The 16,044-nt window shown below is 41.5% G+C and overlaps 1 protein-coding gene across 1 annotated transcript in view; it reads left to right on the plus strand.

Annotated features, from left to right (window-relative positions):
• Morc3 (MORC family CW-type zinc finger 3) overlaps positions 1-15,124 on the plus strand; it is a 40,447-nt gene extending 25,323 nt beyond the window's left edge. Inside the window, exons 12-17 of the mRNA XM_090349216.1 lie at positions 57-131; positions 1,474-1,519; positions 4,794-4,957; positions 8,510-9,371; positions 11,089-11,243; positions 13,025-15,124. Coding sequence (XP_090205342.1) covers positions 57-131; positions 1,474-1,519; positions 4,794-4,957; positions 8,510-9,371; positions 11,089-11,243; positions 13,025-13,178 — 1,456 coding nt within the window. The 3' untranslated portion in view covers positions 13,179-15,124. The remainder of the gene's footprint in view (positions 1-56; positions 132-1,473; positions 1,520-4,793; positions 4,958-8,509; positions 9,372-11,088; positions 11,244-13,024) is intronic.
• The last annotated feature ends 920 nt before the right edge of the window (positions 15,125-16,044 follow it).

The raw sequence follows: 16,044 nt of genomic DNA on the forward strand, positions 1-16,044 counted from the left end.
GAGTTGTTTGAGTAGGTGAGGGTGATATGCTATTCCCGTGTGGTTTTTCTGTCTAGAAATTGTGAAGTTCCAGAAGAACCAGAAGATGAGGATTTGGTACATCCTACCTACGAAAAAACCTACAAAAAGAGGTAAGTGAGGCAGGTATCGTGTTCAGCAAGGTTACTACCCACGACTAATATTAATGGCAGCTTCATTGATCTCTCTTTTAAGACTAAGGTAATGTAACTAAAGGATGGCATCTAGTGCAGTACAGCAAATGCTGTTTTCTTAAACTCATGCATTGAGTAGCTATTGTTTAATCTTTGTGTTTATTGTATCTTATCAGTGAGATACTTTTTTCTTTTTTTTTTTTTTTTCTGCCAGTCCTGGGCTTGAGCTCAGGGCCTGAGCACTGTCCTTGGACTTTCTCAAGGCTAGAGCTCTACCACTTGAGCCTCAGCACCACTTCCGGCTTTTTTCTATGTATGTGGTACAGAGCAATTGAACTGGGTCTTTGTGCATACTAGGCAAGCACTCTACCACTAGGCCAAACTCCCAACCCCACCATCAGTGAAATACTTTGCATGGGTGTCTGGAACCTTGATAGATGGACCCTTTGAGTGCTCCCCTTAGGAGTGCACAGTCTTGCAAGAGGGCAAGACACCTGTCTAGCCAGTTGGAAGTTGATGTTGCTGTGTTAGCTGCAATCCAGCCTTGCAAGGAAGTTCTAAGAAGGTATTGCTCATGGCTGGGGGAGGAGAGAACAGATAGGAAGCAGAAGTTCATGAGGGAGGCCATTTTGCAATAGCCTTTACAGGACAAATACAATAAGAATGTAAAAGGGAGCAGTGATGTGTACAGCTTAACTAGAATGAACCTGTGAATGAATAGACAAAGTAGGTAGGAAAAGATCTGCCTCAGGAGCTCTGGTAAGGCCAGGTCCACCATGTAGTGTAGGTTCTGTTCTTTTTTTTTTTTTTTTTTATTTTGTTTTTTAGTTTATTAGTACATGGTTCTTTAATTAATTAGAAGTAGCATAAGCAATGAAGAGAAGCCTGTGTGATTTCCTACCTCAAAGGTCTAAGATTCAACGTTGCAGAAATTTTATTTATAGATTTCCTCATCTAGGAGCTTGCCTTACTAGTGATTATAATAAAATAAGTAATGATAAGTGTGCAATCGGAGTAATTTGTTAGTGATGTCCTTAAAACATAGGATTGAGGGGCCGGGAGTTTGGCGTGGTAGAGTGCTTGCCTAGCATGCACTAAGACCCGGGTTCAATTCCTCGGTACCACATACATAGAAAAAAGCTGGAAGTGGTGCTCAAGTGGAAGCTCAAGTGGTAGAGCTCTAGCCTTGAGAAAGTCCAAGGACAGTGCTCAGGCCCTGAGCTCAAGCCCAGGACTGGAAAAAAACAAAAAAACAAAAAACATAGGATTGAAAAGTAATAATGAGTAAATATATATATTCATTTTTGTCTTTCTTTTAAAGCAACAAGGAAAGATTCAGAATCAGACAACCAGAAGTGATTCCTCAGGTAATTAAGCCTTCCATTTTATAACTCTTCCCCCACCCCCTTTTTTTAAATTGGTAGTATTTAGTTTAATCCTCAGTTCTAAAGTTTTGGACTTTACAAACAAGGATCTTATTTGTTCAGCCTTATTGTCTTTTTTTTTTTTTTTTGTAGCCCTCCTTGATTCCCCCCTTTCTTCCCCAACTCTTAATTCATAAAGCAACTGTCACTTTAGACTGTTAGTCTGTTAGTTAGACTGTTTAATTGTATGGTATAGTTGAGTGTCATCTAAGTAAGGAAAACATTCTTTTAAGAATTTTATTGTTAGCCAGGCACTAGTGGAGCACGCCTGTTAATTCTACCTGATGAGGAGGCTGAAGTCTGAGGATTGGTGTTTGAAGCCAGCTCAGGCAGAAAACTCTCCGTGAGACCTTTCTTTTTTGTGGGTCATGGGGCTTGATCTCCCCGTCTGGGTGTCGTCCCTGAGCTCTTTTAGAGCTCAAGGCTACCGCCCTACCCTTGGGCCAAACCCTACTTCCTATTTTCTAGAGTTTAATCGGAGATAAGAGCCTCAGGTCCCTTTGTGCCTGGGCTGGCTTTGAAACTTGGTTCTCAGATCTCAGCCTCCTGAGTAAGATTACAGACGTGAACCACCAAGGTGCAAATAAGCAGAGGAAAGATGTTTAAGAGGACATCTTTTGAAAGTGACAAGTCCCTACATGACAAGTCCCTCATGAGCAACCAGTACACTTCACCACAGGTTGAACCTAAGAACAAAATAGTGGCTAAAATGCAGTCTTCCATTTGTGGATGCCTGATGAAACCTTTGTGAGACAGTATGTGGTAGGAACACAATGCCCTTTAAAATATTTATCTATTTGTTTGCCTGTCCTGGAGCTTGAACTAAGGGCCTGGGCACCATCTCTGAGCTTCTTTTGCTCAAGGCTATCACTCTACCACTTAAGCCACAGCATCACTTCTAACTTTTTCTGTTATTGTAAGAAAAAAAAATTAATTAAGTCCCCTTCCCCTCAGTCTAACCAAGCTGTTCTTAGCTTCTGTATAAATATGCTTTGCTATAGAAATTAGGCTACCTAAACCCCCCCCCCCCCCAGGATGAAGCCCACGTCCTGCTTGTTCTGTTATCCGTAACGTCCTGTTTGCTCTGCTATCTGTAATCGACAACTGGCCGGCAGTAGCACCATCCAGGCCTTGAAAGGAGCTAATTCTATACCAGGACAAGGGTCGCTTCCCCTAGCCCACATCCTGCTGACCAGTCTCCGCAGCTAGCCATCCTACCTCACAAACAACATGTGCTAACTCAGATAAGGGTCGCTTCCCCATCCAAAGGCCAGAGGGATACAACTCAGCACATATTTCCCGCCGGGCCCTGTCTGAGCGATTATTGGTCAAAATGTATAATTTGTTTCAAAAGGATTGGCTGCCTGTGTGCAGACCTTGCTGTAATGCTTTAAACTTATTGGCTGTAAAAGCGCGGACTCTGCTATAACGGACTGTAGGACTGTATAAAAAGTCACTCCCGAGACAGATCGGGGCTCTCAGCCACTGACCCGAACCTCACGGATCTCGAGGTCACGTGTACCTGAGAAGCCCGAACCCAGACACTGACCCGAACCTTGCGGATCTCGTGGTCAAGTGGACTTGGGAGCCCGAGCATATGCCGGAATAAAATCCTCTTGCCTATTGCATCCAGTGGTCCATGTGTGCGTCCTTGGGTGCGGGGTCTCCGCGGGTCTTTCGTTATAAGAGACTGAGGAATCAAACTCAGGATTTCATGCATGCTAGGCAAGCACTCTACCACTAAGCCACATTCCCAGCACTATCATCATTATTAACATTATCATCATCATCATCATCATGGTGCTTTATAGAGGAGTTACAATTCTATAAGTCAGATAATGAGTACAGTTCTTTTTCTTGGGTAATGTCCCCCTTTCTTTGCTTACCTTCTGTTTCCCCCTCCTGTCCTGACCAATGATGCGTGGTTCTTTTTTTTTTTTTTTTTTTTTGGTGGGTCATGGGGCTTGAATTCAGCCTGGGCCCTTTCTCTGAGCTCTTCAGCTCAAGGCTACCACCCTGTCGCTGTGTCTGGGTATTGTTCCTGAGCTCTTTAGCTCAAGGCTACCAATTTACCTTTTCTAGAGGTTAATTGGAGGTAAGAGTCTCAGGTCCTTTTGTGCCTGAACTGGCTTTGAACCTCGATCCTCAGATCCTAGCCTCCTGAGTAGTATGGTTCATTTTTTTTGTTTTAAAGATACTATCTTGAGGGTTTTTTTTCTATGTGTGCTGCTACTGGGATTTGAACTCAGGGGCTTACACTTTTTCTTATCTTTTGTGTTTACAGCTGGTAATCTATCACTTGAGCCACACCTTTAGTTCTGGCTTTTTGCTGCTTAGTTGGAGTTGAAAGTAGCAGATTTGCTCCCAAACAAGATCCTTAGATCTCAGCCTCCTGAGTAGCTAGGATTACAGGCATAAGCCTTTGGTGCCCTGCAAAAGGCAGTGTCTTTTTTTTGTCCTGTCCTATGACATGAACTTGGGGCCTGGGCACTGTCTTTGAGCTTTCTAAAGGCTAGTGTTCTACCACTTAAGCTACAGCACTACTTCCAGCTTTTTCTATGCATGTAGCACCAAGGAATCAAACCCAGGGCTTCATGCATACTAGATAAGCACTCTGCCACTAGGTCACACTGTGGCCCAAGGCAGTGTCTTTGTGGATTTTTTGTTGTTTGTTTGTTTGTTTTTAGTTTTTGCTAGTCCCAGGACTTGTACTTAAGGCCTGAGCACTGTCCTTGAGCTTGTTCAAGGCTAGCACTCCTCCACGAGAGCCACAGTACCACTTCCAACTTTTTCTAGGTATGTGGTACTGAGAAATCGAACCCAAGTATTCATGCATGATAGGCAAGCACTCTACCACCGGCCCAAGGCAGTATCTTTATAACTAACTATATTCAGTTACTTCTCTTAGAAAAACATTTCTTAAAAATTATCTTGATGAGTCCTACATAGTAAGCCTATTTGGGCTCTGAGGACCTTGTGCAATCTCTGTTGCATGTTCTGTTTTGTTCATATAGCTTAAAAATGGGAACCCACTTTTCACTCCCAGGCAGGTGCATTTGGCTCAATGTTCTGTTAATTCCTGGTCAACAGAAGTCATTTACATAGAATAATTCCCAATGTCTTCCAGGATCAAAGTGAGGAGATTATGTCTTACCTTTTGTTTCAGGCATGTCCTATTAAAATAGTTCCTAAAGATTCATTCTTTTTGCTCTGACAGATCAACGCTGACCTGTTGTTTCGGACACCCCCTGTTTCCAGCCCAAGCTTTCCTTCTGTGAAGGAGAGTGTGCCAAGAGGGCATCTTTCGGAAGTGGCAAGTCCCTATACAACAAGACTCATGAGCAACCAACGTGCTTCACTCCAGGCTGAATCTGAAAACAAGTTAGTGGCTGAAATGCATTTTTTCCATTTGTGGATATCAAATGAAACTTTGTGACACAAGGTGTGGCAGGAACACAATTGAAGTTGATTCCAGTTGGCAAGGACATGAATGTAAAGTCTTTGGAACAGATCACTTTGCCACACCCATTGAAAATAGTAAATATCAACTGAGGGACTTGATCTAATTGTCAACTCCTTGAACTTCAATATTTATGAGGATTTCTACTTTTTTCTCCCTCAGACCAAGGCTTGAACTCAGGGCTACTCCAAACTTTTTCTGCTAATGGCTAGTTCTCTACCCCCTGAGCTACACAGCTACTCCATTTTTCCCCCTGATTAATTGTTGATAGAATCTCACAGATTTTATGTTCCAGTTGTCTGTTTCACAGAGAGCCAAGTACCACCAGATGTGAGATCTTCACATAGGAGCCCAAAACAAAAGGATTAGAAGACAACAGTGTGCCACTTACTGAGGAGAAGAGGGGTAAATGGTACTGGGTACTAGTGATTCCCACCTGTGATCTCAGGAAACTCAAATCTGAGGATTATAATACAAAGCCCCAGCCTGGGCAAGAAAGTCTGTGGGACTCTTATTATCTCCAACAGACTACTCAGAAAAAGCCAAAATGATGCTCTGGCTCAAGTGATAAAGCACTAGCCACGAATAGAAAGGAAGCTCAAGGACAGTGCCCAGTTCCTAAGTTCAAGCCCCCAGGACTGGTGTGTGCGTGCACGCATACACACACACACAAAGTATAAATGGATGATGATTAAAAAAGAAAGAGAGGGGCCGGGAGTTTGGCCTAGTGGTTAAAGTGCTTGCCTAGCATGCACGAAGACCCGGGTTCAATTCCTCAGTACCACATACATAGAAAAAAGCTGGAAGTGGTGCTGAGGCTCAAGTGGTAGAGCTCTAGCCTTGAGAAAGTCCAAGGACAGTGCTCAGGCCCTGAGCTTAAGCCCAGGACTGGCAATAAATAAGTAAATTTAAAATTTAAAAACTAATAAAGGTTATCTTAAAAAAAGAAGAAAAAGAGGGCTGGGAATTTGGCCTAGTGGTGGAGAGCTTGCCTAGCATGCATGAAGATCTGGGTTCAATTCCTAGGCACCACATACATAGAAAAAGAGCCAGAAGTGGTGCTGTAGCTCAAGTGGTAGAGCTCTAGCCTTGAGAAAACCCAAGGACAGTGCTCATGCCCTAAGCCCAAGCCCAGGACTGGCAAAAAAGAAAAGAAAAAGAAAATCCGAAACCAGGCACCAATATTTCACACCTGTAATCCTAGCTGCTTAGGAGGCTGAGACTTGGGGATCGCAGTTCAAAAGCAGCTAGGCCAGAAAAAGTCCATGGGATTATTATCTCCAATTAACCACCAGAAAACTGGAAGTGGTCCTGTGGCTCAAAGTGATACAGTACTAGCTATGAGCAAAAAACGTTCAGGTACATCACTCAGTCCCTGAGTTCCAGCACTATGACTAACAACAACAACAAAAAGTAGCAAAAACCAGCTGACAAGCTGGCTCACACCTGTAACCCGAGCTATTCAGGTAGCTGAGATGTGAGGACCAAGGTTCAATCCAAAGCCAGCCTATACACAAAAGAACCTGAGACTCTTATTTCCAATTAACCCGTAGAAAATGGGAAGTGGGGCTTGGCTCAAGGGTAGGGTGCTAACCTTGAGCTGAAGAGGTCAGGGACAGTGCCCAGGCCACGTTCAAGCTCCATGACCCACAAAAAGAAAAAGAAAAAAGAAGAAAACAAAAAAATAGACCATAGAGGGTAGCATCTGAGTAAGGGAGTTTCTGAATAGGCAACTGGGACAAAGAGCTAAGGGAAGAGAAGCTAATACTCAGCATGAGATAGTAAGCTCAAGGAGGCTGACACCTAAGGCCCAACTAGCAAACCAGCACACAGACATGTGAGATGCAGTACTTTAGTAGTGAATGAAAAAAACAAAGCAATTTTATATTCAGAGAACTTTTTGATGAAATGATGGGGAGTATTTATTTATATTTTTTTCCTTTGACTAGTGACTATGGACAAAAATATAGTAGGCAAACTGTAAATACTGCCATTCTCTCAAGCTTACAACCTATTGTTGTTGTGCATTCCTTGAATTGCTTGGAGACCATCATAGGAAGTAGCTGATAATTTAGAGAGCTGTACTTTAGAGATCTCAGTGGCTAGTTATTCCTGATCTGTAAAAGAAGGCCATAATTACCAGAACAGTTCAATGATAATACTGTCATGCCATTTTTAAAAAGTGAGCATGGGGGCTGGGAGTTTAGCCTAGTGGTAGAGTGCTTGCCTAGTATGCCCTAAGACCTGGGTTCAATTCCTTGGTACCGTATACATAGAAAAAAAAGCTGGAAGTTGATGCTCAAGTGGTAGAGCTCTAGCCTTGAGGAAATCCAAGGGCAGTCCTCAGGCCCTGAGCTCAAGCCCAGGACTGGCAAAAAAAAAAAAGTGAGCATGGGGCCAGGCACTGCTGGCTCATGCCTGTGATCCTAGCGATTCAGGAAGCTGAATCTGATGATCGCAGTTCAAAGCTCCAGTTAGCCACCAAAAGCTGTAAATGGAGCTGTGACTCAAGTAATAGAGTGCTAGACTTGGGGGAGAAAGCTCAGGAACAGCAAGCATCCAGTCCCTGAGTTCAAGCCCCAGTACTGATTGGGAGGTGAGGGGGGGGGGGCAGGATGGGTGAATATGGGAAGCTGTGCTAGTGGTTCCCGCCTATAATCCTAGTTATTCAAGCGGTCACTGTAAAGCCAGCATTACAGAGAAGAATGAAAGACTTCCTCTTCAAGATAACTAGCAAAAAAGCCTGGTTGGAGGCATGGCTTAAGAAGAGCACCTGCTGTCCCAGCAAAGTGGCTCATGCCTGTAATTCTAGCTACTCAGGAGACTCAGTTCTGAAGGTCAAGGTTCAAAGCCAGCCCGGGCTCAAAAGGACCTGAGACTCTTATCTCCAATTAACCTCTAGAAGATGGGAAGTGTGGCTTGGCTTGGGTAGAGTAGTAGCCTCGAGCTAAAGAGCTCAGGGACAATGCCCAGGCTGAGTTCAACCCCTATGCCCCACAAAAAAAAAAGAAGAAGAAGAAGAGTACCTGCTGAGCACGAGTACAAATTCTGGTACTATTTTCTTTTTCTTTTTTTTTTTTTTGCCAGTCCTAGGGTTTGAACTCAGGGCCTGAACACTCCTTGGGCTTTCCTCAAGACTAGCACTCTACCACTTGAGCCACAGCACTATTTTCAGCTTTTTCTATGTATGTGGTACCAAGGAATTGAACCCGGGTCCTCATGAATGCTAGGCAAGCACTCTACCACTAGGCCAAACTCCCAGCCCACTAATTTTTTCTTTTAAAAGGGAGCATTGGCATTTCCTAGAATGCCATGATAATTGTAATTACAGTAGTGCATTTGTTAGAATGATGACTTCATAGAATCCCGTGATAATTATATAATAGTTACAGTGGTGCACTTTTTAGAAGGATGACTTCTTGGTTATCTTTTTCATATTCACATTTTGTAATCTCATATAAACTTTTTTCTAGCCTGAAACGGAGATTGTCTCCTCGTTCTTCAGTTTTGAATTCAAAGAATCGGAGGCTGAATAATCAATCATTTGAAAATTCAACTTACAAAGTTGATGATGATGAAGATGTCATCATCTTAGAAGAAAATAGTACTCCCAAACCTGCAGTAGATCATGACATTGAAATTAAGCCGGAACAGAGTCACACTGAACAAAGTGCACTTCAGATTGTGCGCAGTACTGAGCCTTGTGGGCAGATGAGCTTAACAAATAAGTGTGATCTGGGTACTGCGGCAGCCACCCAGACTGAAGCACCAACTTTAGTTGTTAAAAAGGAGGAGGTTATTGAAGATGAGATTGGGGCAGGAAATGATCTAGCAATACTGCCCACCTGTGTAGATGCTGAAGCAAAGATACAGGAAACCATCAGTAAGTCTGCAGATGACGTTGGCTACCAGTTACAAGAACTGAGAAATGAGCTACACTTAGTTACCCAGGAAAAAGATAATTATAAAAGACAATGTCATGTGTTTACTGACCAAATCAAAGCATTACAACAGAGGATATTGGAAATGAATGACAAATACGTGAAGAAGGAAACTTGCCATCAGTCTACTGAAACTGACAGTGTCTTCTTACTTGACAATATTAATGGCCAATCTGAAAGTCCAGTCTCTATAGTATCTCAGTATCAGAAAGCTTTGGAGGAAATAGAAAGACTGAAAAACCAGTGTAGCACTTTGCAACAAGTAAAGGCTGAATGCAGTCATTGTTCTAACAGTGAGAGTAAGAGTGAGATGGATGAAATGGCTGTGCAGCTTGACGATGTATTTAGACAGCTGGACAAGTGCACTGTTGAGAGGGACCAGTATAAAAGCGAGGTAAGTCATTGCATCCAACAGCCATTTAAACCTTAAGCACCACTTCTGCATTGAAATACTTAGAGTAATCCTGATGCTGTTTTGTTCTAAACTAGGAGTGGGCCTTCTTGGCAGCATAGAGACATGTCCTGACATTTTGAGGTCTTACCTTACATTGAACAGGTTGCTGAAAAAAATAGTAGGAGGTGACCAGGTATGGTTAATGGCCTCCAGAGAATAGATTATCAATATCCAGTATACCAGAATACCAATATTGTCGCCACTAGCCACTCAAGTACTCAGTTACATCCACTGTAAACCTACCTTTTGATAACTTTATATAATAGGTGTTAATGTCCTCATTTTATAGATGAATCCTTTGTTGGGATTAGATCTACTCATAGCTGACATTATGTTCCCCCAAAGTGGCAACTCCACAGTTATCTGAAATCTGGGCCTCTTCTGCATTGCTTTTCCAGATGCAGCTGTGACTGCTGGAGGTGCCTCTTTGTTGGAATTTTTTTTATTTTTTTGGTTGGTCATAGGCTTTGAACACTGGGCCTGAGTTCTTCAGCTCAAGGCTGTTGTCCTACCCCTTGAGCCACAGCGCCACTTCTGATTTTCTGGTGGTTAATTGGAGAGAAGAATCTTATGGACTTCAGTGTTTGGGCAGCCTTTGATCTCAGCCTCCTGAGTAGCGTAAGCCACTGTGCCTGGCCTGGGGATGGCTCTTTAGGCCAGCTATTACATTTATGTTCTAAGCTACAGGAGGGGAAAAGAAAGTGGATTGCTTAGATGCCATCTGGTGAATGGGTGCCTGGAAAATGCAATTTCTCTTCCAGGAGTCTTTTACTGAGGAAGGAGGAGAAAGACAGTAGACACCAGGAGATAGATGGCAGCCCTGGCATGTACCCCCTTCAGATTTAGGAAGTTCCCTTTCACAGTTACATGTGGCGCTTAGGAAGTGTCATACTTACTCTTTGTGGAACTACTGCTTAATTCAACTATTCTTTCTTGCTTAATGATGGGTTAGCTCAGGAACTGAATGACAAAATATATACAAATCAATATCGATCTATGTTGTAACTTAATATTGAGTGTGTATGAAATGAATGCTGCAGTGACTTTCATATAGCCATTGGTATTTTGGTGTTTTAGTTTGTAGACCATTGAATTTTGGTTAATAAAGTGTCAACCTTTTTTTGGTGCTGTTACTGCGGCTTGAACTCAAGACCAGAGTGTTGTCCCTTAGCTTTTTCACTCAAGGCTGGTACTCTACCACTTGAACCACAGCTCCATTTCCAGCTTTTTGCTGGTTAATTGGAGGTAAGAATCTCGTGGACCTCCCTGCCTGGGTTGGCTTTGAACTGGGATTCTCAGATCCTACCAATGCCTGGCAACAATGAATAGTTGCTTCCCATGCTATAAAAAGATTCAAGGAGGGTAGATCATCTACCCACCTAGTGTACGGCCCCGCCAAAAAAACAACAAAACAAAGTTATAGAAGTAGAGCTATAAACAAATGAAACTTTGTTTATAGGAGTTCTTTGAGGCCTTGGGGATATAGCTTAGTGGTAGAATGCTTACCACAAAAGAGTTAAGTCCTGGGTTTGATCCCCAGCACTTGGAAAATTTTTCCTTTTTTATTGGCTGCTAATTTCATCGTCTTTGCTTATATTTGGATTTTAATAGTATCTCAAATTTTTATGGTTACAATATTCATTTATTTTTTTGCCAGGTTGAATTACTAACATTGGAGAAATCACAGATTGGTTCTCAGTGTGAAGAACTGAAAAATGAAATTGAACAGTTGAAGTCTACAAATCAGCAAATAGGAGCAGAGGTTTCCACTTCCGGGATGGAGGAAGCTATGAATTACACAGACAGGGAAAGGTGATCTGCATGAAGCTTTGGCTGGGGTCATAGTTGTGATTGACAAGCTAGTTGAGTACTAATTATATTAATCAGAAGATGCCATCGTTGCCCACCTCAAGCCTTTCCCCCTGCCCCCACACACTATAATGGAGAGAATCCAAGAAGGCTCACAATATCCCTGCAAGGTGTTGCCAGTTTGTTCATTGAAGCGAAATGGGAATTTAGAGTGGTGTCATACATTTTTGAGGAAAAGTGCAAACTGAGCTAGCTAGATCTTGAAGGAAGGTGTGAATTTGGAGACACCAGATGGCAGGGGACACTTCTTGAGACTATCTTTTCAACCTGATTTATTTATGACACATACTTAAGTGAGTTCCTATCCTTCTTTACTGTATGAATTCTGTTATCTTGCAGGGTATCACAAAATTAAGTAGAAATGGTCCCAGAATAGATATTATTCAAACATCCTGTTAAAACAATAAAATAGTAAGTGAATGACTATCCTCTCAGTAAGATCCAAAATGTGTTTGAGCTTCTGTTTAGATTTGTTGTTGGTTGTTGTCTGTTTTGTTCTTAAGTTTTTGGTCGGTCATGGGATGTGAACTCTGGACCTCGGCGCTGTCCCTGAGCTCTTCAGCTCAAGGCTACTCTTTGAGCCCCAGTGCCACTTTTGGTTTTCTAATGGTTTAGTTGGAGATAAGAGTCTCGCGGTCTTCAGCTCTTCAGTGCCTGGGCTCACTTTGAACTGTGATCCTCAGATGTCAGCCTCCTGAGTAGTTAGGATTACAGGTGTGAGCCACCACGCCCAGCTCTTGCTGGTGTTTTTTAGATAGGATCTAACTACGTAGCCAGCCATTCTCAAGGCTAGAACTCTACCACTTGAGCCACAGTACCACTTCTGGTTTTGTTCTATATATGTGGTACTGAGGAATCGAACCCGGGTCTTTGTGCATGCTAGGCAAGCACTCTATCACTAGGCCAAACTCCCAGCCTGACACACAGCTACTTTTAAGTATGAAATGTTGACATTCATAAATTTGGAAGGAAATGATCATAATCATGTTTTTGTGAGTGTTTATGAGCACATGTGTGCATCTGTGTTCATGTGTGTGTGCATGTATATGCACTGGGGCTTGAACTCAGGGCTTTATACTCCTTATACTCAGCTTTTTCACTCAAAGCTAGTATTTTGGCACTCAAGTCAGCTCTACTTTCAGCTCTTTGCTAGTGAAGTAGAGGTAAAAGTCTGCCTGGACTGACTTCAACTTACAGTTCTTAGAATCTCAGTCTCCTGAGTAGGTAGGATTATAGGAATGAGGCACTGGCACCAGACAATAATAATTGTCTTACTAATGGATCATGTAAATGGAAAGTCAGTAAATCTGAGTACAAGTTTAGAGAAATACTATACTTTTAAAAGTTTGCCTACATTTTATTTACCTTAGTTTGGTGAGCTTATTTGATCACCTTCAGTTATTATGATCAAAAGGAAGCTGAAATTCAAAGAAAAGTCTGTTTTTCATATGCTATGTTAACACACCTATATTATGTGTAGACGCTGTTTTTCTATTCTACAAACTTAAAGTATGAGTCAAACCCAAACTTTAGCCACTAGTTTTCTGAAGCACTTTACCCGGACCTGGGTTAGCATCTATGGGTAAAATGAATGTATTGACTCCTTCTCAGAAAGGGTTTTACTTTTCTTGACTTTTTATCATTCTACAGAGATTTGATTTGTAGCTTGTACATGACAGTGCTGTTGTGGTGTTCATCTAGTGAGACTACGTTTGTATTTGCAGCCTCAAGCTTCGATCTCTGCGAGTGAATGTGGGACAGCTCCTCGCCATGATTGTGCCTGATCTTGATCTGCAGCAGGTGAACTATGATGTTGATGTCGTCGATGAGATTCTGGGACAAGTTGTAGAACAAATGAGTGAAATCAGTAGTACTTAAGGGAATGATTCATGTGATCAAAATATTTGCTCAGTTCTTTCAGTTGTACATGTTTCAAAATGTAAAAAGTTTTGTTTTACAAGTATGTTCGGTAATAGTTTGGTTTTACAGATGTGTTAGGATGTTGCCTATTTGACAGGCTGAAGAACCATATCTTTACCAAATTCTATGCATTGAAATGTGGTCACAAGTACTGTGGACACATCATAATTTTTTTAAAAAACCTGTGAATTGTTGGTATTGAGCAGCTGACCAGCTAAGTTATTGTGGTTTGAATGTAAATATTTGTAATTAATCCCATACATATTTTTTTATTGCCCTTGAAACTTAGGTGTTTTTCACCAAGAGCTTTTCAGGTTGCTCCTAAGGTTTGTGCAATTTTTCTGGTCCTCTAAAGTGTATTTTTCTTGAAGTTAGGGTTGTGCCATAATACAGATGGATATGTTCTAAAGTTACAAGTAAGGTTTTTAAATACCAGTCTCTAAGTGTCTGAGGGTATTGAGCATTAGTGTTTCTCTGTTTTGGTTTGGTTTTGTTTTGATGGTGCTGGGATTTGAACTTGGGCCTCACATCAGGCAGATGCTCTAACACTTGAGCTTCACCCAAACCTTTTTACTTTACTTTATTTTCAGATAGGGAGTCTGGCTTTTTTTTTTTTCTCCAAATATCAAAATACATATTACTCTGGATCTCTTTCAGATCTGGTATAAATTATAGTTATCAAAGCAATATAATACAAAGGGATATGCAACAACAACTACATGTGCTTGGAAAGGATAAAGGGGTCACTGGAACAAATCATTGTGTCATGGAAGCAAGCACATTATAAATGTGATTTCATTATGAACAGTGTAGAACATGCACGTCAGTCTTCCTTACACAGTAATCATGAACGCAGAACAATAAACACAAGCTGTCATGGCCTGGTTTACACTTTTACAATAATTTTAAATTTACATGACTAAAGAAATGATGCAGACATTTTAGTTCTAAGATCTGCTTTTTAAATTTTGGTCCTGGCTCGTCCCCCTCCCCTGCCTCGCACGTAGGCGCAGCTTACAAATAAATACCACCATGCCCAGCTTGTTTGCCCAGGCTGGTGGGAACCACACTCTGCCTAGTCCTCACTCCCATGCAGCTCAGAGACAAACAGGGCCAGTACGCCCAGAAGCACTAGTGTTTCTCATTTCTTAATACCTATTAATGCAGTATTTTATTTACAAAAATAAAGTAAGCAAAAACCAATTCTACTTTGCCTGGAAATTTTTTTTGTGTGTGTGCTAAGATTGCCAACTGTGATTAAATACAAGTATATATGGTATTGAAAATAATCTAATCATGTGACTGCCACATTGATTTGGAGAGGGAGGCGGTAGTGGAGCTTGAACTCTGAGCTCTTCAGCTCAAGGCTACCTCCCTACCCCTGGAGCCACAGTGCCACTTCCAGTTTTCTAGTGGTTAACTGGAGATAAGAGTGTCATAGGCTTTAGTGTGCAGGCTGGCTTTGAACCACAATCCTCAGATCTCAGCCTCTTGAGTAGCGAGGATTACAGGTGTGAGCCACTGCTCCTGGCTTACTACATTGATTTTAAGGTCCATGTTTGGCTGTGTGTTCAGCAGGAGGTGGGCACAGTGATTATTATTTCTTTTTGTGAAATTTCCTATGAAACCTGCTGTGGGGTTGCTGCAGGTGACTGACTTGAGGAAGGCTATTTTTCTCAATACTTCATACCTTTTATTGCAAACACAAGTGTTTTATATCCTAGAGTTAAGGAACAGTTTGGCCTGGGATTATAGTATTACATGCCATGAAATATGCTTTATTGGTGCCATGTTTTGTGCAATCTTAAAGAGGAGGTAGCTTTCTATTAAGTACAAAGCTATGTGTATATAATTTAGAATCATATTTTCCTCAATTAAAATGTGTATTATTTTTTCCAAAATTCTATCATTGCTATTTATTTTAACTTTTATGTATGCTTAAGTACATGTCTGTCATATATAATACTGAATTTTTACTGTATATTACCTTCTAAAAAGATTAAATAAATGAAATTCATTTTTATTTGCTTGGCCAAGTAATTGAAAGTATATTTTTGGTATGAAACTGATTTTCTGCCACAGTTATAACTGCCCCAAATTGAATATACCTCAATAAAATAAAAGTGTACAATACCTAGCTCTCCTATTTTTAACTTTCATAAAGGATTCAATAATAGATTTATATTGTCATCATCATCATCATCCTCATCATCTCATTATCATTATCATTTTTTGCCAGTCCTGGAGCTTGAACTCAGGGCCTGAGCACTGTCCTTGTGCTTTCTCAAGGCTAGAGCTCTACCATTTGGGCCACAGAGCCACTTCTGGCTTTTTCTATGTACGTGGTACGAGGACTCAAACCTGGGTCTTCCTGCATTCTAGGCAAGCACTCAACTAGTAGGCCAAACTAGCAGCCCTAGATTTACATTATTTTTACACTAAAATTCTATTAGAGGGCTAGGAATGTGGCTTAGTGGTAGAGTTCTTACCTAGCATCTATGAAGCCCTGGGTTCAATTCCTCAGGACCACAAAAACAGAAAAAGATGGAAGTGGTAGAATCAGCAGCTAGAGGTGAGACCATTTAGGACAAATCACTTGCATCACTTCTTGAGGGTAATCACAATTCAAGCCTAACAATCAAGCCTCGGGTCACCAGGAGGACCCAGGGGACATTTGAGGCCCACAGGAAGGAAAGACCCAGAAACATATCTTGCTGATGATAAAGGGTGAAGATTCAGCAAAAAGATTCTCTTTAAAATCCTATTGTTAAGGTCCAGGAGTTTGGCCTAGTGGTTAAAGTGCTTGCCTAGCATGCATGAAGAC

The sequence above is a fragment of the Megascapheus bottae genome, chromosome 1 (assembly GCF_031878675.1).
Source record: "Megascapheus bottae isolate mThoBot1 chromosome 1, mThoBot2.hap1, whole genome shotgun sequence".
Lineage (NCBI taxonomy): Eukaryota > Metazoa > Chordata > Mammalia > Rodentia > Geomyidae > Megascapheus > Megascapheus bottae.